This window comes from Ornithorhynchus anatinus, chromosome 11 (genome assembly GCF_004115215.2).
Source record: "Ornithorhynchus anatinus isolate Pmale09 chromosome 11, mOrnAna1.pri.v4, whole genome shotgun sequence".
NCBI classification, from domain to species: Eukaryota; Metazoa; Chordata; class Mammalia; order Monotremata; family Ornithorhynchidae; genus Ornithorhynchus; species Ornithorhynchus anatinus.
Window position 1 is genome coordinate 13,283,140 of NC_041738.1, and position 24,435 is coordinate 13,307,574.

At 57.3% G+C, this 24,435-nt stretch overlaps 1 protein-coding gene and 1 long non-coding RNA gene across 6 annotated transcripts in view; both read right to left on the minus strand.

The window, feature by feature from the left end:
• Positions 1-545: 545 nt before the first annotated feature.
• On the minus strand, positions 546-3,872 carry LOC114815169. Of its 2 annotated transcripts, XR_005660551.1 has the most exons (4): positions 3,608-3,872; positions 2,751-2,848; positions 1,746-2,073; positions 546-1,589 (listed from the first exon to the last, which is right to left on the minus strand). It is a non-coding gene; the product is annotated as an uncharacterized LOC114815169 (long non-coding RNA). The 2 variants fall into 2 exon arrangements; XR_005660550.1 differs by having other exon boundaries at positions 546-2,073.
• Positions 3,873-16,974: 13,102 nt separating this feature from the next.
• Positions 16,975-24,435, minus strand: part of IKZF3 (IKAROS family zinc finger 3) — an 80,795-nt gene continuing 73,334 nt past the window's right edge. For all 4 annotated transcript variants that reach the window (XM_007658146.4, XM_007658145.4, XM_029075951.1 and 1 more), the window contains one exon: positions 16,975-19,575. In XM_007658146.4, coding sequence (XP_007656336.2) covers positions 18,872-19,575 — 704 coding nt within the window. In that variant the 3' untranslated portion in view covers positions 16,975-18,871. The remainder of the gene's footprint in view (positions 19,576-24,435) is intronic.

The following is a 24,435-nucleotide window of genomic DNA, read 5'->3' on the forward strand; positions in this document are numbered from 1 at the left end:
AGCGTGGCTCAGTGGAAAGAGCCTGGGCTTGGAAATCAGAGATCATGGGTTTGAATCCCGGTTCTGCCACTTGTCAGCTGGCTGTGGGCAAGTCACTTCACTTCTCTGTGCCTCAGTTCCCTCATCTGTAAAATGGGGATTAAGACTATGAGCCTCAGGTGGGACAATCTGATTACCCCTGTACCTACCCCAGCGCTTAGAACAGTGCTCTGCACACAGTAAGCGCTTAACAAATACCAACATTATTATTATTATTGAGTGGGGAAACACGGACTGAATGTTTTGGTAGAGAAGTGATCAGGGCAGCAGAGTGAAGTAGGCCCTGGAGCGGAGGTAGCGAAAGGACTTCCCATTGTTTTGAAGGAGGCTCCCACACTCAAACTGCCCCCCAATCCCCACCCTCCGGCTCCTCTCCCCCGACCCCAAGGCCCACCCAGATCTCCTTGGGAGGAGAATTTTTGTGCCAGGGCCTGGGGCCCGGTGTACTAGGTGCTGGGGGCTCAGTGGTCTGAGGCTTGCAGGCTTATCCCGAAGAAGCTTAGTGCTGGGGGAGGGGCCACCTTTTATTAGGGGCCCGGGGAGATGAGCCTCTGGTGCCCACCTCGCCATGGCCCCCAGAAGCGTCCTCGTCACGGGCTGCTCCTCGGGCGTCGGGCTGGCGCTGGCTGTGAGACTGGCCACGGATCCTCGGGGCCGCTTCAAAGGTGAGGGGCGGAAGGGAGGCCAGAGGGACATCCTCGGCCGGGGGGGAGAGGAACGGGGTTTGGGGGCGGACACGGTGACCCCCGATATCCTGCCCCATCCCCACCCTGGCCGCAGTGCCGGCCACCACGCGAGACCCGGGGAGGCGTGGGGCCCCGGAGAAGGCGGCCGGGGCGGCGCTGGGGCGGACCCTGGAGATGGGGGAGCTGGACGGGTGTGACGAGGACTCCGTCGCCCGCTACCTGCGCCAGCTCCCCGCGCCCGGCGTGGATGTGCTGGCTAAGACCCGCGGAGCGGGGAGGGTGGACCTGGGGAGGAGTGGGCTGTGGGCCACCGGCCAGGGACATCGGGAAGTCCAGCGCCCTAGGGTGGGAGCGAGGAAGAAAATTCTAGGGGATGGGGTCTGGTGAGTCCTGGGGAGCCCCCCTTGGAGAGGCCGGATCCTCCTCTCCCCTGGAGCCCCCTTGGCTTTCCGGGGGTCATCTCCATGAGAGATGGAGTCGTGGTTCCTCCGCCATGCGGCTGACTCTGGGGAGGGGCTGTCACCAGCACAAAGAAATGGGGGATGGGGATGTTCCTTTTGGGAGACACGGAGGGGTCGCGGGGGGTGGCGCTTGGGGAAAGGCCCCGCGACCTCTTGGGACCCCTTTCGGTCTCTGCGAGGGAGGGGAGAGAATCATCCTCCCCGCCCCGGATCCCCGCATTATCTCAGTCAGCAACGCGGGCGTGGGACTCATCGGGCCCCCGGAGAGCCTGGCGCCGGCAGAGACGCAGCACGTCACGGACACCGACTTCTTCGGGCTGGTGCGGCTGGTGCCAGGCGCTGCTCCCCCTCCACGAAGGAGCGGCGCCGAGGGCACATCGCGGTCATCAGCAGCGTTCTGGGCCTGCAGGGTGCGGGATGGGGGGTGGGTGGGCACATGGCGGGAGTGACGGGGGAACCTCCTGTGTCCAGGCTATGGCGCTGGGGGTCGTGGAGGGTTAGAAACCAGGTATCGGAGGTGGTAAGGGGTAAGAGTGTGTGGGACGGGAGCTGGGCACACCTGGGAAGGTCCGGGAGGGCGGGCAGAGGCTGGATCCTCCTTTTCCTGGGGCGCCCTTGGCTTCCCAGGGATGTCTGCATGAGAGATGGAGTCATGGCTCCTTCACTCTGCAGCTGGCTCTGGGGAGGAGCTGTCACCAGGGCAAAGAAAGGGGGGACGGGGATGCTCCTGCTGAGAGATACAGAGGGCCCGCTGGGTCCTGGCGGAGGGCCGGGGGTGGCAGGGGGCAGGTCTCAGAGCCCATGGGTTCCTTCGCCACGCAGGTATCACGTCCAACGACATCTATGCGGCGTCCAAATTCGCCGTGGAGGGTTTCTGTGAAAGTTTGCTGGTGCAGGCGCTAAGATTCAACATCTCGTAAGCGATGCCCCTTCCGCCCCCACCCCAGGGGGCACAGAATCCCCATTCCCCTCCCCTCCTGCCACCAGCCCCCAGGAGAGGAGCGGCAAGGGGGCTTGGGTTCAGGCTGGGGCACAGGCCCCAGGCACCCGAGCTCCCTGCTCTGTGGCCGCGGGAAGAAGGCGAGAGGGCCAAGGGGTGGACTCGGGGGTCTGAGAGAGCCACCCGCCCACGGGCCCTCGCTCAGCCTGACCCCGGTGGAGCCGGGGCCCGTGGGGTCGGAGTTCGAGGGGAAGCCGTACGCCGAGGCCGGACGGGCCCGACTGCAGGGGCGCGGACCCGGAGACGGCAGACGTCTTCACCCGCATCTACCTGCCCAACTCCCGAGCTCTCTTCTCCAGCCTGGCGCAGACCCCCGAAGAGGTGGCCGAGGTGGGTGAAGCCATCCTGTGGGCGCCATCCGCCTTCTGCCCGGTGGGAGACTGCCCCCTTCCCCCCGTGGCTTCCCCTGGCACAGCCCACCCCGGCCTGGCTTGACGGCCCCCCTCTAATACCCAGCTAAACTCTTCAATCCCCACCCCACCAGCCCCCTCCGCCCCTCCCTCTCCAGAGCCTCTTAGGGTCCACGGGCCTCGGTGCCCGATGCCCTGGCAGAGTCTGCCCGACCTGTCATGAGCCGCCACGGGGTTGAAACCTGGGCTGAGGGCCAGGGGGAGAAACGGAGGCACCAAGGCACCGTCCCTGCCCACTAGAGGCTGCCAGTCCTGAAACACACACAAAAAGGAGACCCAGAGCGTCAGACCCACAACTATTGAGTGCTCATGTCCAGGGATCGGGGACATCACCCACCCACCCCCACACACTCCACAGCCCCCGACCCCTACACCTGGCGTGAACATTGGCCGCAAAGGGGAAGCAGCACGGCCCGGTGGATAGAACACGGTCCTGAGTTCTAATCCCGACTCCGCCATATGTCCGCTGAGGGACCTTGGGCAAGTCACTTCGCTTCTCTGGGCCTTCGTTCACCTCACCTGCGATACGGGGATCGAGACCGTCAGCCCCCTGAGGGACGGGGACTGGTGTCCAGCCCGATTCACCCCAGAGTTTAGTACAGTGCTTGGCACTTAGTGAGCGCTAAGGGGGGAGGGGTAATCTGGAAAGGCTTCCTAGGGGCGGAGGACTTTGGGCTGGGAAAGAGAGGGACACGGTTTGGAGAAGAGGACGCGGTGGGAGGGAGGCAGGGGCAGCCCAGGCCGGGGGGATTGTTGGGAAAGGGCAACCCCCGGGTGGGGGGGAGGCGAGGGGGAGGTGGGTGCCCGTCGTCTGGACTGGCAGAGGCCTCCTGGAGGGCGGCGAGGGGAGAGAGACCGAGTAGACTCTGCCCGCCCCGCAGCACGCCCTGAGAGTCATTCATCTGTGCCCCACGCCCGCCCTTCCGGACGCAGACCGAGCCCGCCTACACCCCGATGCTGGCGCTCCAGCGGGCCGACCCCTCCGGGGACCTCGTGGGCGACGCCTTCTACCTCCTCGTCTTCGGCCACAGCGCCCTGCTCCGGGCCAGCCTCGGTGCCATCCGCCTCTGCCGCTGGAAGGCCCGCAAGCCGCGGCGGGGCACCCGCCTCCTCGGCTTCCGCTGGGCCGGGGGGCACCGGGGCGAGGAGGGCGACCTCAGAGAGCTGGGGGCGGCGGGGGGAGCAGCTGCGGAGGAGAAGGCCGGGGGGAGCCTGGAGGCAGGGCAGGGGCGATGGCAGCCTCCCGGAACTGGGCGCGATGCCCAGTGAGCCCTGGCAGCGGAGGGCACCGTGCCAGCCGGGGAGCGGCAGGGCCCGGCAGGGGGAGCCCGGCTCCGGGCCGAGCCACCCTGCCGGCGGCCCGGAGGAGGGAAGGGCGAAGGGGGTCACCCTCCCGGGAGGAAAAAAGCAATAAAAAGCTGAGCAACCAGCCCGGAGCGTGCGGTGCGGTCGGACACGTGGCGTCGTGGCCCGGGCGTGTGCGGCCGGCGGCCAGGGCCCGGGGAGGGGCCGGGCACACCGGGGGGCCGGGGACCCCGAAGGCCCGGACCGGGCAGCTAGCGGAGGGGGTCGGTTGGCACCAGGGCGGGTCGTGCCAACCTATGCCAACCTGGACGGGCGCCTCGCACCTGCCGGTTCCCGCCGCCGCCGCTCGGCCCGCGCTGACAGCGCCGCCCAGTGGCCCAGGCGGGGAACGCCGGGCCCGCCTGAGCCGCCCCACTGCCGGGGACGCGATCTGGGAAGCGCTGTACTCTCTGCCGAGCGCTGTGCCGGATACAGTAATAATGTTGGCATTTAATTAAGCGCTCACTATGGGCCGAGCACTGTTCTAAACGCTGGGGAGGGGCTACAGGGTCAGCAGGTTGCCGCACGTGAGGCTCACAGTCTTCATCCCCATTTTCCACCTGAGGGAACTGAGGCACAGAGAATAATAATAATAATAATAATGCTGGTATTTGTTAAGCGCTTACTATGTGCAGAGCACTGTTCTAAGCGCTGGGGTAAACACAGGGGAATCAGGTTGTCCCACGTGGGGCTCACAGTCTTCATCCCCATTTTACAGATGAGGGAACTGAGGCCCAGAGAAGTTAAGCGACTCGCCCACCGGCACACAGCTGCCAAGTGGCAGAGCCGGGAGTCGAACCCGTGACCTCTGAGTCCCAAGCCCAGGCTCTTGCCACTGAGCCACGCTGCTTCTCTGACACCAAACTGAGTCGAGTTGAGAGCCCCCGTGGGGCTCACGGTCTTAATCCCCATTTTACAGAGGAGGGAACCGAGGCCCGGGGAAGTGCCGAACTGCCCATTCCAAGCGCTTAGTCCAGTGCTCTGCACATAGTAAGCGCTCCATAAATGCGATGGAATGAAGTAATAAGAACAATAATTGCGGTACCGGTTAAGCGCTTACTATGTGTCAAGCACTGTTCTAAGCGCTGGGGTGGATGCAGGTTAGTCACATTGGACACACTCCCCGTCCCACATGGGGCTCACACTCTTAATCCCCATTTTACAGATGAGGGAACGGAGGCCCGGAGAAGTGAACTGACTTGCCCGAGGTCACACGGCAGCCATGTGGCTTGGCGGAGGCGGGATTAGAACCCAGGACCCTCGGACTTCCAGGCCCGTGCTCTATCCACATAGCCACGCTGCTTCTCATGAAGTAATAGTTATGGTATTTGTTAATAATAATACTGTTGGTATTTGTTAAGCGCTTACTATGTGCAGAGCCCTGTTCTAAGCGCTGGGGGAGAGACAGGGTCATCGGGTCGTCCCACGTGAGGCTCACGGTTAATCCCCATTTTCCAGATGAGGGAACTGAGGCCCAGAGAAGTGAAGTGACTCGCCCACGGTCACCCAGCTGACGAGTGGCAGAGCCGGGAGTCGAACTCACCACCTCTGACTCCGAAGCCCAGGCTCTTTCCACTGAGCCACGCCGCTAAAGCGCTTACTGTGTGCGGAGCACTGTTCTAAGCGCTGGGGTAGATACAGGGTAACCGGATTGTCCCAGGTGGGGCTCGCATTTTTTTTTTTAATCCCCCTTTTTACAGAGGAGGGAACGGAGGCGCAGAGGAAGTGAAGGGACTCGCCCAAGGTCACACAGCAGGCAAGGGGAAGAGTCGGGATTAGAACCCACGACCTTCTGACGCCCAGGCCCGGGTTCCAGCCGCTACGCCGTGCTGCTTCTCTGTCTCGTCGCGGTTCTGGGGAGGGGCGGTGGAAAGCGGCGTAGTAGGGCTGGGGCCGCGGAAGGATAGTTTTACCCCCGCCTTTACCGCCGCTCTCCCCGCCCACCCCCCTCCAGAGCGCTTTGAGCTCCCAGGACGGAAAGACCGGGGAGGCGTCGAAGCGTGGGGAGGGGAGAGGGAAGCAGCATGGTCTCGTGGTTAGAGCCCGGGCCTGGGAGTCAGGAGGTCGTGGGTTCCAATCCCTCCCTCGTCTGCTGGGTGACCTCGGGCCAGTCACTTCATTTCTCTCGCCTTAGTTTCCTCCTCTGTAAAATGGGGATTAAGGAGGGGAGCCCCACGTGGGACAGGGACTGCGTCCGACCCGATTTGCTGGTATCCACCGCAGCGTTTGGTACGGCGCCTGACCCACAGTGAGCGCTTAACCAAGCTCGGAATTATTATTATTATTATTATTATTACGGGCCACGCGGGGCCCGGGGCGGGGTCTTGGGGGTCTCGGGGGGCTCCAGGGTGTGACAGAACTCGGTTTCACTTCCCGATCCCCAGACCTGGCAGAGATGAGGGGTGGGCGCTATTTATACGCCGGTGGGTCAACGCCCCCCCCTCCCCCCCACCGGGGACGGCCCGGCTGAGCGACGGTCAGCGGGAGAGCCAGAAGCGGCGTGGCTCAGTGGCACGAGCCCGGGCTTGGGAGTCAGAGGTCATGGGTTCTAATCCCGCCTCCGCCGCTTGTCAGCTGTGTGACCTCGGGCAAGTCACTTCACTCCTCTGGGCCTCAGTTCCCTCATCTGTAAATTGGGGATGAAGACTGGGAGCCTCACGCGGGACAACCTGACTACCTTGCGTCTACCCCAGCGCTTGGAACAGTGCTTGGCACATAGTAAGCGCTTGACGCATACCGACATTATTAATTATTATTATTATCCCGCGGAGCCCCCTCCCCGTTTTCCTAGAGAAGCAGCGTGGCTTAGTGGGAAGAGCCCGGGCTTGGGAGTCAGAGATCCCGGCTCCGCCGCTTGACAGCTGCGTGACCTTGGGCAAGTCACTTCACGTCTCTGGGCCTCAGTTACCTCATCTGTCAAATGGGGATGAAGACTGTGAGCCCCACGGGGGGGGGACAAGCCGATTACCTCGTTATCCACCCCAACGCTTGGAGCGGTGCTTGGCGGTAAGCGCTTAACAAATATCAACATTATCATTACTGCGCCCTTCTCCTAACCCTAACCCCCCTCTCCACCCCCTCCCCAAAGTCACCCCACTCCTTCTCCAACCCCTCCCCACCCTCCCCCAGGGGCCCCAGCCGCTACGTGGGCGGCCGGAGTGAGTGAGCTGTGAAGCCACAGCCCGGGTCGGGCTGCTGGGACGCCAGGGTTGTTTCTCAGAAGCTCCCCTCTTCCCTCCCCGCCCCCCACCGCCGCCCCCCGTCGGTCCGGGTTCCGGCCGCGACCCACCGGTAACCTGGGAATCCAGCCCCCCCCCCCCCGGGGGATGGGTGGGGAAGTTCCTAGGGCCGGGGGCAGGGAAACTGAGGCAGGAAGGCCTGGTTCCACCCCACCGTTCCGCTCCGTTGTTTGCTCCACCCCAGCAACAGCTGCGGGATGGTCCCGCCGCAGAGTCCGGAGTGGGAGGGGGAGGAGAGGGGAAGGAAATCCTAATAACAATAACGATGGCATCAAGAGCACGGGCTTTGGAGTCAGGGCTCATGAGTTCGAATCCCAGCTCTGCCACTTGTCGGCTGTGTGACTGTGGGCAAGTCACTTAACTTCTCGGTGCCTCAGTTCCCTCATCTGTAAAATGGGGATTAAGACTGTGAGCCCCACGTGGGACGACCTGATTCCCCTATGTCTACCCCAGCGCTTAGAACAGTGCTCGGCACATAGTAAGCGCTTAACAGATACCAACATTATTATTATCAAGCACTGTTCTAAGCGCTGGAGGGGATACAAGGTGATCCGGTTGTCCCACGTGGGGTTCAGTCTTTCACAGATGAGGGAACCGAGGCACAGAGAAGCGAAGTGACTTGCCCAAAGGAAAGAGGGGGGCGGGGGTGGGTCACGTGGGTCACCCTCCAGCCCCCCGCCCCACTCTCCAGTTCACACGAGTCTCCCTGGCTCCCGCCGCCCCCAGGCCTGTGGTTTCTGAGGATTTGACTAAGCGGCTTCGTCTCGCTCCCTTGGGCGGGCGGTGGGGTGACCGGCGGGGGGCGGGGGAGGGTTTTGAGAAGCCACTTGGCTGTTTCCCGCCCTTCGGGGGGCGGGGGGGGGGCGGGGGGACCCCTCCACCCAAGGGCGCAGCGCTTATCTATATACGCACCTATCTATAACTCTATATTGATGCCTGTTGACTTGTTTTGATGTCTGTCTCCCCTCCCCCATAATAATAATAATGATGGTGAGCCCGTCAAAGGGCCGGGACTGTCTCTATCTGTTACCGATTTGTGCAGTCCAAGCGCTTAGTCCAGTGCTCTGCACATAGTAAGCGCTCAGTACATACTATTGAATGAATGAATATTTGTGAAGCGCTTAATAATAATAATAATGTTGGTATTTGTTAAGCGCTTACTATGTGCCGAGCACTGTTCTAAGCGCTGGGGTAGACACAGGGGAATCGGGTTGGCCCACGTGGGGCTCACAGTCTTAATCCCCATTTTACAGATGAGGGAACTGAGGCACCGAGAAGTGAAGTGACTTGCCCAAAGTCACACAGCTGACAAGTGGCCGAGCCGGGATTCGAACCCATGACCTCTGCCTCCAAAGCCCGTGCTCTTTCCACTGAGCCACGCTGCCATACGCCGTCATAAGCTCTGGGGTAGATAAGAGATGATCAGGCAGTCCCAGGTGGGGCTCACAAACTTAATTCCCATTTTGCAGATGAGGTAACAGAGAAGTGAAGTGGCTTGCCCAAGGTCACACTGCAGAGAAGTAGCGGATCCGGGATCAGAACCCACGTCCTCTCCTCCCAAGCCCGTTCTCTTCTCACTGAGCCACGCTGCTTCTCGAGCCCGTCGGGGGCAGGGATGGTCTCCCTTTATTGCTGGGTTGTACTTTCCTAGCGCTTAGTGCAGTGCTCCGCACACAGTAAACTCTCAGTAGATACGATCGAATGAATGAATGAAGCGAGAAGGTACTTGATCGATCCCCCCTCCCCGCCCCGAGCTTCGAGAGACCCCCACCCAGGATCATGGAGTCATAGGTACCCCAGGTGTGAGAGATCTCAAAACAGCGGATTGAAGGACAACCAGCTGGAGAGAGGAGATTCCCCGCCCAGCGAGGGGCTCTCCCGGGCCCCCAATTAATCAATCAATCAATCAATCAATCTATTTATTAAACGCTTACTGGGTGCCGAGCACTGCATTCAGGCTTCCCAGCTCCGCCCCCTAGCCCCACCGGGCAGCTCGGGACTTTGGCAGAGGTTCCCCCGCTCCTGGGCAGACTGACCCCAAACCCTCCCTCGCTGCCCCTTTCCGACGTCTCCGTCCCCTTGTCCACCGGCCTCCTGTCTAGCCTCCATCCCTCTGGCTGCAGCGCCCTCCGTGTCCGGTCCCAGGGGAGGAAGGGGAGGGTGGGGAGGAGGGGAGAGAAAGAACAGCTGCTGACCAGCATCGCAAGGAGTTTGAAAAAGCCCAAACAGCAGCATCCCCGGGGACTTTCCCTGTTCCCTTCCCCCTCCCGGGGCCTGGGGGGGGGCGGGGAGGGGGAGAGGGGGGAAGGGGAGAGGGGAGGCCCGGCACAGCCAGACTCCCAGGCGGCCTCTCCCTGGAGGCCTCGACCGCTCCAGGTGCCTCGGCCTATGCAAATCCCTGTCTGGGCCGGGAAGGTCTCACCCACTCGTGATGCCGAGGCTCCCCGGGGGTGGTGGGGGGCTGCCGGAGGGGCCAGGGAAGGCCCGGGGGCGTGAGGGGCCACCTTAGCTGCTTCTGTTTTTGATTCCCTGTGGGTTCTCCGCTTTGCTGCCCTCCTTCCTGGAGGTTTTGCATGCCCGGGGCCTGGCCCTCCCCGTCCCCACCGGGGACCGAGATGGTGGGAGCGCATCTCGGGGTGGGGTCGTCCCCCCTCCCCCCCACTTCCCTCCCTCCCTTCCCCTGCCCCCCCCACGCTGGCGGTTGCATCCAGGTGGGGCGCCTCGGGGGCAGGAAGGGGAGGAGGGGTCACGGGGTCTTCAGTGGCTGGTGGAGGAGGCCTTGGAGGGGGGAAGCTGGAAGGCAGGCAGGTGTGGGGCTTCACTGTTGGGGACATCCCCCATCCCCCATCCCTCCCCACCCCCACCCAGCACCCAAAATGGTCTCATCTGAGGGCAAGCAGCCATCTCAAGCCCTCCGCATCCCGACCGATGGGGGTGGCCGGGCGGGCCGCGGCGGAGTAACAGGCACGGGCCTGGAGGTCAGGAGGACCGGCGTTCTAAACCGGCTCCGCTACTTGTCTGCTGAGTGACCTAAGGCAAGTCACTTCACTTCTCTGTGTCTCAGTTACCTCATCTGTAAAATGGGGATTGAGGCTGTGAGCCCCATGTGGGACTTGGACCGTGTCCAGCCCGAATAGTTTGTATCTCCCTCGGCGCGAAGTACAGTGCCTGACACACAGTAAACCCTTAACAAATACCATTTAGTTTTTTTTTTTAAGCATTCCTGTGAGTGTGTTGGGTGGGGAAGGTTTCACCCCTACCCTCCATTTCCTAAGGCCAGTGGGGGCAGAAAGTTCTTCCACACATCTGACCCAAATCTCCTCCTACCCCCGGGTCCAACAGTCCCCTTACTTCTTGGGAAAAATCTGGCTGAGCTTTCACAGGGAAACCTGCTCTTCCGGGGTTCAATCCTGCTCCCAGAAGGGCCCATGCTGCCGACTCAGAATTAACCAGGGCCGAGGGGGGGCGGCCATTTCATTAACTTAGAGATCGTCCATTATTTGTTCCCCGTGAGAAGGCTCAGCACCACCAGCCCTGCTCCTCCCTCAACCTCCCTCTTCCTTCCCCTCTCCAGTTTGCCGGATGAAGCTCTGGGGACAGAAAATAAAGGGGCAGCCAAGTGGCCACCAATCCATCCCCATGGGAAAGGTCAGGGGGTGCGGAAGGGAAAAGATGAGGCATTCTTGTTTTTCCTCTTTCTGGTTCCCCTCTAGACTGTGGGGCCCCCGTAAACCCTGGGTACCTTGGACTCCTGCTCCCCAGGGAAGGGCAGGGGAAGGAAGTTGCGAGAGAATATCCCGGGATGGGTTGGGGGAAGGGGTGCTTACTCATTGCCAAGCACCGTATTTAAGCGCTGGGGGAGATAGAAAATAATCAGGTCGGACACGGACCCCGGCCCACACGGGGCCCACTTTAATCCCCTTGTACAACTGAGAAGCAGTGTATTCTAATGGCTGGAGCACAGGTCTGGGGGCCAGAGGACCTGGGTTCTAATCCCAGCTCTGCCACTTGTCTGCTGTGACCTTGGGCAAGTCACTTCATTTCTCTTGAGCTTCAATTACTTCATCTGTAAAAATGGGGATTAAGACGGTAAGTCCCGTATGGGACGCGGACGGTGTCCAACCTGATTAGTTTGAGTTACCGCAGCAGTTAGTAAATTGAAGAAACCGAGGTACCGAGAAGTTAGGTGATTTGCCCCAGATCACACGACAGGCCAGTGGCAGAGTCAGGATTAGACCCCGGGTCCTCCGATTCCACTTGCTCAGCTCCTGACAGATCATGGACTCCTCTTGGGCACAGAGGACCTTCCCCTGTGGGACAGGGATGGTCTCTGATCTGATTATCTTGCTTCTAATCTGGCGCTTTAGGACACGATAAGCCCTTAATTAATTCCATAATTATTATTGGGAGAATGACTCAGCGGGAATCCCCTAGCTGAATTAGGAAAGAGGAGAAGGGGTCTCGGAATAGGGTGGGCTAGGGTGGAGGAAGGGGGAATGGTGCTTTGTAGGGTGAGGATTCTCAGTTTCTCTAAGGAGGTTTAGGTCCCTGGAAATCCAGGCTAACATCACAAACTTCTTCCACGGGAGCAGGGCTCTCAGCTGCTCTACATCTCTGACAGAGTCAGAACTTTAGCCGGGAGCCCCTTAGGGACTGAAAGCTGGTTCTGGGCAGGGAATGTGTCCGTTTATTGTTTTAGTGTACTCTTCCAAGAGGTTAGTACAATGCTTTGCACACATTAAGTGCTCAAAAAATACAACTGAATGAATGAATTGAATGAATCTCTGGGCTCCTGGGAGTGAAAGTTTCCAGCCCTCCACCATATCAGGAGACAGCCTTTTCCTCAAACTGGGATAGAGAGCCCTGGATGGGTCCCTGTCTCCTCCCCTCAAAAAACCCCCACCCTCTCCAGCTACCATCCAGGGGTGCAAGTTTTTGGTAATGAGGGGGCTGGGGAAGAGGGCCAGCGAGGGAAAACATGACTTCCGGCTCATGGGGGCTGATCTCCGGGGTGCTCTCCGGCCTGGGGATGTCTGGGTGTCCCGGAAGAGCCCCGTGCCTGTGGGACCGAACGTACAGTCGGGCGCCCATTTCATCACTGAGGGAAAACAAACCACCCCCCTACTCCTCCCCGCGCCTTCTGACACAGATTCAGCGGCAGCAGATAAGGATCTCTCGGGGCCCGAACGCCTTGACAAACCAGATGCAGCGAGTTTCTGGTTCCAAACACACCGATATTTTTATTTTTCCAATATAAAAATAAAGCAAATGATAAACAAACACTAGAAATATCGTTCCGGGAGTCAGGAAGGGTCTGGCCTATCCTTCACAGTCCTGAAAACGGTTTGCACTGCTACATTACACAGGCTGAAGTCTTCCGAGAGACCCCCCACTTCCCCACCCGCCCTCAAAGGGGTGAGGACGATTGGTTGGTGCTGGGTATCAGGGTCTTCACCTTCACCCCTCTCCCCCATACCTTCCCAGGCCACTGAAATCCAGACCAGCTCCCGTGAGAGACACCCACCCACCCAGCCTCTTTCCTCTCCCGGCGCCTCTCCCGGCTAGGTGTTCGGGGCCTCTGAGTATAGGCTGCCTCATTCTCGGTGCCCCTCCAGGGCAGAGGCACAGAAAACCAGACGTGTGGGATAAACCTTTCTTTCTTACCAGTCAACAGGAGTGCTCCCCGGACCTCGTCTCAGACTCCAAGCCTTTCGCCTGACAGAGTTGCTTATCGGGATGCTTATCAGGAGAGGCGGCTCTTTAGCTTTCCCACTGACCCCTGCCACCCACGGTTGCTTTCCACCGCCCCCTTAACAAGGGTACCGCAAGGAGGCCCCCGCATCCGTTTGCCAAACTGGGCCAAGTCACGCCACCAGGCCTGTGCCTCTCTTGGGGGAGGAGGCCCGGCCGTAGAAACCGAGCTCCCGTGCTTCTCTGAGGGATTCCTTGTGATGGGCCAAGGCTTGGTTTGGTTACTCTGAGGAGATGAGAAAATGGTTGTCCCGGGGCCGGGAGGGGTCTGGGCTGGGAGAAGTTCAGCTGGAAAAGGTTCCACGGACCAGGTAAAAAGACGGGCAGGGTGCTGGGGCTGCAGGGGCGGGGGGCTGGCGAGGGAGATGGGGAGAGGGAGGGAGAGAGAAAGAGGAGGAGATAAGGGGGAGAGAGAGGGAAGAGAGAGAGAAGGCTCGGGGGGGAGCAGTGTGCAAGTGAGATCAAGGGTTGTGGGAAGTTGACCACTGGAACTTTTCAGGGAGAAGAGTGAATTCACAGACTTTGGTTGAGATTACAAAACCCCAGTGAAGGAATGTCACACCGAATTGACTAGGACCTGGATTGCGGTTGGCCTCGGCTCATTTGTCATTTCTGTAAGAGGCATGACCTGTCAGGAGTGCCTCCTTTGAAGTTACGGGACAACCATTACAGACACAGCATTCACACACCTTGGAAGATGAAGCTTCTGCTTTCCTTTGTGCAGGAAAACCCTTCGAAACCTTATTAAAATGCATTTCCTCCAAGAGGCCTTCCCTGACTAAGCTCTCATTTCCTCTTCTCTCACTCCCTTCTGCATTATCCTTGCACTTGAATTTACACCCTTTATTCACCCCTTTCTCAGCTCCACAGGACTTAGGTACATATTTGTAATTTCTTTATATTAATGTCTGTCTTCCCCTGTAGATTGTAAGCTCGCTGTGGTCAGGGAAGGTATCTACCAACTCTGTTATGTAGTAACTCACCCAAGTGCTTAGTACTGTGCTCTGCACAGAGTAAGTACCCAGTAAATACAATTGACTGATTGGTTGCAGAGCACTGTCCTGAAGCACTTGGGCGAGTACAACGGAGTTATGCCCTTGACAAGGGAAGGCGTTGTCGTTTTGGTCATCCACTTGGTCCTCAGTCTCCCCTGACCTATTATCAGGGACTTTGGACCCATCGACACCTGTTGTTTCTTCAAGGACTGGCAGAGGGACCAGAGAGAGCCCTGGCCGGAAGGGTGGCAGGGGGCTGTGGGTCATCCTAACCCCAGGGGCTTCGGGGAGGCAGAGGTGATGGCCTAGCCTCTCACTGGCCAGGTCTTTCATTGACCTATTTGCCGGCTCCCCTGGATGGGCTCCCAGACCACTTTTTCTGTCCTTGAGCTGGCCACCGCCCCATCCCAGTCTGCCACCCCTATCCCCTGATGGAGCCCTAGGACTAGCAAAGACATTCAGAGAAGGCGGTAAGGAGGGGTCTGAGCCGGCAGGAGCCAGGTTTTCTCTCACCCTACCTGCGCTCGTCAGGGAATGGACACACCACTGCCTTCAAAACTGAGGATGACAACACGGGAAGCAGTGTGATTTAGGGGAAAGAGCCTGGGCCTGGGCGTCAGCGGGCCTGGGTTCTCGTCCCAGCTCGGCCACTTGCCTGCTGCGAGACCTTGGACGAGTCACTTCGCTTCTCATCTAAGTTTCCTCCTTTGTAAAAATGGGGCTGATACCCCTCTCCCTTAGATCTTGAGCCCCGAGTGGGACAGGGATTGGGTCTGACCTGATTCTTCTGTATCTACCACCATGCTTAGTACAGTGCTTGGCCCGGAGTAAGCACTTGAAAAATACCACAGTCATTACTCTGCACATAGTAAGCGCTTAACAAATACCAGCATCATTATTATTATTAGTTATTATTATTGCTGCTGGGGAGTGGGGACGTTATGGCTGAATCAAACCAGAGGCAACTACTTTGTTTTTTCAGCAACTCACAAAGCCAGCCTGTGATTTTCTGGAATCTCAACGGCCCTGGGCAGGATAGGAGAGTAGCTGGATCACCTCAAGTCCTTCTTTTGACCTGGAGAGATCGAGGGCCCGGAGGCGTTTGGCGGCCAAGGACACGCAGTGAGTCGGTAGCAGAGCTGAGTCTGGGACCCGGTTTCTGCTCTCTGAAGAGCGCCAACTCCTGAGTGCTCGCTGGAGGCTCGCCCTCTCCCAGAGGCTGAGGGCTAGGGGCTGACCCTTAGGGAGCCCTAGTAGCTTCTCCGGTGCATTATTAGAAAAGACAGAGAAACGGAGGGAAGAAGTGTGGCCTAGCGGAAAGAGCACAGTCCCGGAAGTGTCAGAGGACCTGGGTTCTAATCCAGGCTCCACCATTCGCCTGCTGGGTGACCTCAGTCAAACACATCACATCTCTCTGCCTCAGTTCCCTCATCTTTAAAATGGGGATCAAGTACCTCCAATTGAGACTGTGAGCTTCACGTGGGACTCTGTCCAACTCGATTACCTTGTATCTACCTCAGTGCTTAGAACAGTGTTTGACCAATAGTAAGAGCTTAACAAATACCGTAATAAATGGAGGAAAATAAAGTTCAAACTCAAAGCCCAGACTGCCTGTCTTTCAGTAGATTCAGAGTTAGGGGTGAGACAGAGAAGTTGGAGGGGGGGTGGTGGGACTCAGAATTGTTTTGAAAAGAGAAACTGAGGCAGAAAGCACCTTATCTATTGAAATCAGCTGAGACCACAAGATCCCAGGACAGGAAGCAAGGGCCAGAACCCAGACCTATTTCTCTGTAGTGAGAGAGCGCCGGCGGGACTTGGGGAAAGGATGAAGGCGTTCGCCCAACTAGCCCCCCGGGGTGGGGCCTCAGTACGAGGTGGGAAGGGGAGCCAGGAAGGTGGGGCGGCTCTCTGAAACCCGTCATCTCCGTGCCGGGGGTATGGTTTCCACAGTCCCAGACTGATTGCTCATCCGCCCGGGTGAGACATCACGGGTGGGTGGTGCAGGGCTGCTAGGCAGCAGATGGGGAGAGGAGATGTGTGAAGAGCTTGGGTGGAAAGTTAACCACTGATCCATGGGTGGTGGACTGTTTCAGCAAAGCCTTCCTATAAGGGCTGCCCCAGTCTCCCCGGACCCCTGCCCCGGGTCCCCACCTTCCTGACTCTTTAGCTCACACTCAGGAGGCTGGCCCACCCAAGAATGCTGGGAAAACAGGAGGGGAACAAGAGGGGAGTCATATTTATGCAAGCAGTGGTCCCCACTTCCTTGGACCACCCCTCTAGACTGTAAACTCCTGTGGGCCGGGAATGTATCCGTTGCGTATATCATATTGTACTCTTCCAAGTGCTTAGTATATTGCTCTCCACACAGTAAGCGCTCAGTAAGGACGACGACTGACTGACTTGGACCCGAATCCCCAGTGCCCCCTGAGAACGTCTTTGGTCTGAGCCCCAAAGCTGGTCTAAACGGGCTGCCTTGCTGGATGGACGCCAAGATAGCCGGATAGGAAATCCATCGGACTCAAGATCCAGGTTTCTTGGCCTGTTAATGGCGTCCATCACTTCCTGGGGGGGGGGGGGGGGCGGGGCGGGGTTAAGCCATGATCACCATCTTGGGATGAAAACCAACTTTTCCTCCATGTCAACTTGGCAGCTTTCCCCCGGACCCCCACCCCCACTCATCCCTTTGCCCGATGTGGCTCTGGAGGTGAGGCTGACAGGGAGAGGGGAGATGGGCATAAGCCGCCTGATGGGGCCGGGGCATCCCGGTGCCTCCGGGGCAAGATGGGATTTGCATTTAGGGAGGGCTAAGCTTCCACCTCTTCTACCAAACCAAATGCATTCACTCTACAAATACATCGGTAAGGTCTCCAGTTCTGGGTTTCAGGGAGCTGGAGGCGGCGGTGAGGAGGGGGACAGACCCCGGAAACAGAGAAAACCGGCAGAAAAGTACACTTAGAGAAGCAGCGAGTTGAATCCCCAATTGTCCTAGCTCGGTTGGTGAGTGATGTTCCTTCACCCAGGCTTCCTGGGACAGGAGAAGTGCGACCTCTGAGGTAGGAGGTAGGATTTATTCTCTGGGTTGTGGGTTGTTTTCATTCTTGTCAGGAGCTAAATTCGAGGAGTCGGAGCCTATTGCAGTAAGCCCTTTAGAAAGATCGAGGCAGATACATCCAGCCCTAATCCACCAGGAATTTGTGATTCTTGGCACCAGCAGAACTGTTCATGAAGCTTCCTCTTGTTTGTAAAAAAATGTCCCCGGAATGTGCTCGAAGCACGCTCGCGTTTGTAAACAGACTGCACAAAAAATGGTCCTGGAAGCAGAATCCCATTCCCCTCTGCACAATTCCCTTTCAAAAATATTTCTTGGCACTTTGACGCAAAAACAGAACACCTTCCCTTTTCCCTCTCCTCCGTGACACCGGCTCATTCACGCTCCAGGGAAGATGCGGGAGAGGCTGGAGTCCACTATACATATTTCATATGAAATGATCGTACAAAACAAACCCCAAAAAATCTATTTTCACCAGTTGAACGCCGTCAGGCTGAAAGACTTCAAAGGAACCTAGAGTCAGACGGAGGATTATCGAGCTCCATCTTCAGCCCTGTGACTAATACACCTGTTGAACCAAGATCAGACACGAGGGAGGCTACTTAGAAAAAGGCCGGCTTCGTGGAAATGGGAATTAGTCATCTGGCCAGAACAACCAGGACACCAGAAGGGGGCATTCCGCCACCACCGTGAGACACTGGAGCCGGAATTCCCTGAGGGCACTTACCGGTCCTGGTTGGAAGACTATCCCAGGTGGCCGTCAATCCCTGAGACCCCCAGGAAGCGGTTTCCTGCCTCGAGGGTGGGGGCGACGGGTCTTTGGATTCCAAAATACTCTCTGGCCCGGCCTGGCTTCCCGGTCCAGCTCTGCTCTTCCTAATCCTCCTGGAGGGGGTGGGAGTGGGGGGAGGACACACAGGACACCCCCCCCCCCCCCCGGCCCTCCCGGAGACGGTGGCGGCGGCTGTTTCCCTGCTGCCTCAGTCACAGTGCGGTCCTCCACTCTGTTCGTCCCCTTCGAGAGGAAATGGAGGCGCTCATCCTCAGATGGCCGTCTTGCTGGATTTCAGTGATCTCAGTTCTCTTTTTGGAAACTTCGGATGGATGTCTCGAAGCCTCAGACTGAATCCTCCCCCAATCCCCCTGCCTCCTCCCCAGCCCCTCCTGTGACTTGTCTCCCCAAAGCAGCTTTTAAGTGGAGATGAAAGTGGGGAGGAGGGAAGCAGTGGGACAAACCGGAGGCAGTGTTGGAATGCAGAGGGCTGGATTCCTTAGGGGAGCAGGGCGAGCGGGACTTCAGACCGTCAGAAGGATCGCCTGCCCATCACTTCACTTTCCCTTCCACTGCCTCCCGGGACTTCGGACCCCAAGGAGGACCAGCTGGCAGAGGGATCCCACCGCAGCGCTTGACCCCTCCGGGGTCGGTGCGGATGAGGCAGGCATCCTGCCAGTGAGGTCGGCTCTTGTCCTCAGTCTGGTGAGCTCGACCAAAGGCCTCCCCTCATGGGGGTGGGAGGGGGCACTGAGAAACGAGGCACGGACGGCAGTTTGCTCTCTTTGGTAACACATTTCCCAACCCAGACGCCAAGAAAAGTTCATAGGGTTCGAGGAAAATCTTTGGTCAACGGAGTCACATAAAATCAGGGTCCCTGAGATTAAAAAGGAATACCAAAAATGCTACAAGATGTCCCCTCAGGAGCCCATCCACCTTGGAATGAGAACACAGTTCTTCCGCTCGAGGTGGCCAGGGTAGAGGGAGGACACTTCATGAATCAGAATTGGGGAGGAAATCATTCATTTTCGGGAAGCGCTTAAATCGGGATGAGTCTTTATAAAAAACAAAAAAGCGATGGCTTCTTGGGAGAGACCCGCAGGTCTGTGGGCAAGAGTGGGCGGGTTACTTCAGCATGGCTCTGTGCTCTCCCCGGGCTATGTGAGAAGAGAACTCGTACCGGTCGTGGCTTCGGTACCCGCACATGTTACACTCGAAGGGGTCGCGGAAGCCGTGGCAACCCATGTGGATGGTGAACATCACGTAATCCAGGAAGAGGACCCGGCAGTGGTCGCACCTGTAAACGCCTATCACCTCCCCGTCCTTGTTGATCACCTTGAAGGCGTCCCGGGGGCAGATGGGCGGGGGCTTGAGGAGCTCGTAGGAGCGGGGAAGCTCCTTGAGGGGCTGCAGCCCGTTGCGGGCCCGGGAGGCGAGCAGGTGGTTCTGTTGGAAGGCCAGGTTCTGGCGCTCCTCGTGGTTGCTGTCGGTGTCCGTGGAGTCGGGACCGCTGTTGTTGGGGGAGAGGCCTCTTTCGGAAGACAGGTTCTTTTCCGGCAGGTGGATGCTCTTCTTCTCCAAGTCCGGCGGGGTGCCGTTGGGTATTTCGGAGCGGGTCAGTGCGATGGGGTACATGCTGCTGATGACCGGGACCATCTCCGAGGTGGGGGCCGGAGGGGTTTGGACCAGGGGGCGGAGGGCTTCTGCCCCCAGGTAGCTGATGGCATTGTTGATGGCCTGGTCCATCATCCGCGTCTGGATCATCTCGCTCTCCTTCTCGTATATGTAGCCGGAATTGTAGTTGACGTCGAAGCAGTGGCGCTTCTCACCTGCAAGAAGGACAGGGGTGGGGTCGGAGGAGAGAAGCCATCATCACAGTGACCCAGAAGGCACCGAACTCTCTCAATCCTTTTCCCCAGATTCCTAAATTGAGGGCTGGAGAACGCGCCCTTCCCACCGGCCCATCAGGGCCACGGGTGGGGTCCGGTCTGGCCGAATCAGAGCCCAGGGCTTCTCCCGATGGTCCCCAGGCTTGCTAAGCATCAGAGAGCCAGGGCCGGAACCGTCAGGAGAAATCAGACCGGTGGCTTAGTGGGAAGAACAGAGGTCTGGGAGTTAGAGGACCTAGATTCTAATCCCGGCTCTGCCACTTCCCCGCTGCGGGACCTTGGGCAACTCACTTCTCTGGGCCTCAATTTCCTTATCCATCAAATGAGGATTGAAGATCTTATCTCCCTCCTACTGAGCCCCGACTGAGACCGCGACTGTATCTGACTTGATTATCCTGCATCTACTCCAGTGTTCAGTACTGAGAACCACATGGTCTAGTTGGATAGAGCACGGGCCTGGGAGTCAGAAGGTCATGGGTTCTAATCCTGACTCCGCCACTTGTCGGCTGTGTGATCTTGGGCCAATCATTTCTCTGTGCCTCAGTTCCCTCATCTGAAAAATGGGGATTGAGACTGTGAGCCCCACAAGGGACAGGGACTGTGTCCAACTTGATTTGCTTGTATCCACTCCAGCACTTAGTACAGTGTCTGGCACTTAGCAAGCGCTTAACCAATACCAAATTATTAATTATGATTACAGTGCTTGTCATACGCGTATACGCATACAGTGAGCGTTTAACAAATACCACTATTATTATTGGAGCTGTCCCCGAGGAGATGCAGGTAGGGTGTGGTCTTCTCTCATACAGGACAGAGGGGAGCTCAGGCAGAGAGGAGGGAAGGACCTCGGGAAGCCCCAGGCTGGGCACGGGAGGAATGAAACACTTGTAAAATCCTGGGATCAAGAGGCAGTGCCTGGACACTTCCTGTTCTTACCCAAGAGGCTCTCCCCCCCACTAATGAAGGGTCTCCCTCTCGTCGGTGGTATTTATTGAGCACTGTGTGCAGAACACTGTACTAAGCACTTGGGAGAGTACAACAGAGTTGGTAGACCCATCTCTGCCCACAACGAGCTTACAGTCTGAGCTCTCTCCCCCGGTCGCTCTAACAGCTGGGCCAGTGGGGCGGAAGTCCTGCAAGTGACTTGCCCAGGCAGCTAATGTTTCAAACTCTCGTGATGGTGAAAGTAGCTCCCAGAAAAAAAAAACCCAAACACCCCACAAATTACCTATTAACTGATAACACCAGTCACCTGAATGACCCTGGGACTCAGGGTGAAGAAGTTAAGGACTTTTAGCGATGCAGCACATGGTCCAGGACATTTTTGGAAAGTAGTTTCCTTTTTACTAGAAAAATGACTTTACAAAGAGCCAGTAGGTGATCTTGGGAACCATCTCACACTTAACTGAAACAATTCATTTGTGGTCACCCCCTCCTATTTCTCATCTTGCCTGCTGAGAAATTGTGAAAGCCTGAAAGGCTTGGCCTCTCTACCCTCTGGGCGTGTGGGTGTGTGTGTCAGAACTCAAGAACTCCGTGACCATCGAGCTGGGATGGGTGGTTGAGTGGTGGCAGGTGCACTCAGCCCAACGGGACCCCAGGGGAGCGGGGTGGAGGGGTGGGGTGCGGTTGAGGTTCTTGGAGTGGAGTTGCATTTCTTATTTTGTTCACCATGGGCTCTGGAATGTTCCTCTCCTTCGGGTTGGTCTGGGTCGCCTCAGGATTCCTAAAGAAATTCTATCGGCTGAATCCGGCTAACCACCGCCGGGCTCAACACTGGGTCGCAGGCCTTCTCCCGGTTTCCGTTTACTTAAAGGCCACAGTGTGGAGGCGCCCTGGGTCGTAATACTGAGAGAGGGGAATGTCTAATCGGCCACGCGCCACACAGCCGTGGCTGAAGGACGTCTGCGTCCAGAGCAAGTGTTACAGTAGAGAGAGCGGAGAGTCCCTTTGCCTCTGGTTTTCCAAAGCAGCGCCCCAAGGGTATCAACCAAAGAGCGAAGCGTTGAATGGCAATTCTGGCGCTAGGTAGACTGGCAGAAGATGGAAAACCGTCTAGCGAAAGCTCATGGAGCCGCCTGCTCTGAGCAGCACGGAGGTTTCAGGACTCACTGGCAAACCAACGAGGAGGCCCGGGTCATCGGTTGTCTGATGACCAGTCGTGAATGGCTGTGGAGCCTGGGCTGACCAACGATTCTTCCTTTGTGTTTCCTCCCAGTGGCCTGGTGACACTTCGAGGGGCTCTTTGCTGACGTGGCCGGGAGGCTGGGGGTCCAGGGACCGATTTTCATGTTCAAGTCGGGCCACTCAAAAATGCCCTCACAATTACTAATCCCTACCATATTTCTTAGAAGCGCTTAGTAGAGTGCTCTGCACACAGTAAGCGCTCAATAGATACCATTTTGTAAAGGTACTGGATTTTTGATGGCATTTGTTAAGCGTTTAGTATGTGTCAAAGCACATATGTTGATGATGATGAGAATGGTATTTGTTAAGCGCTTACTATGTCAAGCACTGTTCTAAGCGCTGGGGTGGCTACAAAATAATCAGGTTGGACATAGTCTCTGTCCCACATGGGGCTCAGAGCCTTGATCCCCATTTTACAGATGACGCAACTGAGGCCCAGAGAAGTAAAGTGACTTGACCAAGGTCACACAGCAGACAAGTGGCGAAGCTGGGATTAGAACCAGTTCCTTCTGACTCCCAGGCCCGTGCTCTATCCACTAGGCCACCCGGCTTCACTTCTTCACTGTTCTAAGCTCTGAGGAAGATACAAGATCATCAGGTTGGATACGGTCCCGGTCCCACGTGGGACTCACAGTAATTAGGAGGGAGTAATAATAATAACAATGATGGTGTTTGTTAAGCGCTTACTATGTGCCAAGCACTGTTCTAAGTGCAGAGATAGCTGCAACGTTATCAGGTTGTCCCACGTGGGGCGCACAGTCTTAATCCCCATTTTACAGATGAGGTAACGGAGACACAGAGAAGTGAAGTGACTTGCCCAAAGTCACACAGCTGCCAAGTGGCAGAGCCGGGATTAGAACCCTCGACCTCTGACTCCCAAGCCCGGGCTCTTTTGACTCAGCCACGCTGCTTCTCTCCCCATTTACTCCCCATTCTATAGTTGAAGAAACGGAGGCTCTGGGAAGTTGACTTGCCTAAGGTCACTTGAGGTCACCCAGCAAGCCCCAGGCACAGCCGACTCCCAGGCCGGCGCTCTTTCCACTAGACCACGCTATCTCTAAGATGATATCTTCAGCAGAGACCCCCTGAAGTTCAGGACCGGGGGCTCTCCAAGATCCCACAGAACCTCTTTCCCTCTGTTTTTCAAGGCCATTCCCGGTGCCCCAACTCCACCGCCTCTGCTTTCCTGGAGGAAGGAGTCGGAAACCTCTCACCCTACTCCTGGGGCCTGACCTCCTCAGGCCCCAGACACTCCAGAAGTTTTCTCCACCAGGCCCCGCCACGGAAGCCCCGAGCACCTGCGAGCGCATGCTGGGAAACAGCTGAGTGAAGAAGTTCCAAGTGCCAACGAAACTCACACCAGAGACTAAACATGATAAAGAACCAAAAAAAAAAAAGAAGAAAAAAAGAAAAACCTTCTGGATGAGTGGAAATAAGTAACTGAATTCTGTGGTTAACAGCCCTACCATTGTTCATGGTGAAGAAGATGGAAGCACCTCCATCTTCACGTGCAAAGCAGCTTGCAAACATCAGATCCCCTAATCTCGGCGTTACGGTAACTTGAATCGCACAGATGTTTATCAGTCACCTGTAGACACTATGACTCAATGTATAAGAAACTAGCCAGGTTGAGCCGTGGTAATTGAGAAGCCGAGCGCTCACGTTTCTTTAGTATCATACTCATAAAAAAAGGTTAGTCAAACCACAAGACTATAACTGCTTCCAAACCCTCAGCGCCTGGTGTCCGGCTCCTAGTCAGAATCGCCTAACACTTCAAGGTGATTCATAGCGCTTACTCTAGATGGAGGAACCGGCCCCTTGAAATTAACGTGGGGCAGACAGACTTAGGGGGCGGCAACATTGGCAGCCATCAATCGATCGATCAATCAGATTTATCGAGCGCTTACTGCGTGCGGAGCACTCTCCTAAGCGCTTGGGAGAAGCAGCAAACGTAGTGGAGAGAGAGCACAGGCCTGGGAATCAGGAGGTCATGGGCTCTGATTCCGGCTCCGCCCTTGTCTGCTCTGTGACCCTGGCCAAGTCACTTCACTTCTCTGTGCCTCAGTTACCTCATCTGTAAAATGGGGATCAAGACTGGGAGCCCTGTGTGGCAACCTGATTTGCTAGTATCCACCCCAACGCTTAGTACAGTGCCTGGCACATAATAAGAGCCTAACAAATACCGTAATTATTATTGTTACAGAGTCGGTGAACACGTTCCCTGCCCACAATGAGCTCGCAGCCTAGAGGGGGAGACAGACACCGGTGTAAATAAATAAATTACGGGTCTGTTACATAAGAGCTGTCGGGCTGAGGGAGGGGTGAATTAGGGGGGCAAATCCAAGCGGCAGCAGTACCTGGGACACCCTCCATATAAAGCCCTGTCCTCAGGGCAGGGCACGGTTCTTCCCCGTTGATGTGGCAGTCGTGGTGTTGGCAGGACTCTGAGGGTAGGGTTTGGAATTCCTCCTGATGGTACGGGGGCAACCTGGTGCCAGCTGGTCTGCCCGGGTAATTCTGGAAAGCTAAAATCAAGGCCTGGTTGTGGAAGAGTCTTTTACCTGAGGCTTTTCTTTAAAATTAACTTGGTGGATCCCCCTCCTCCCATCCCAA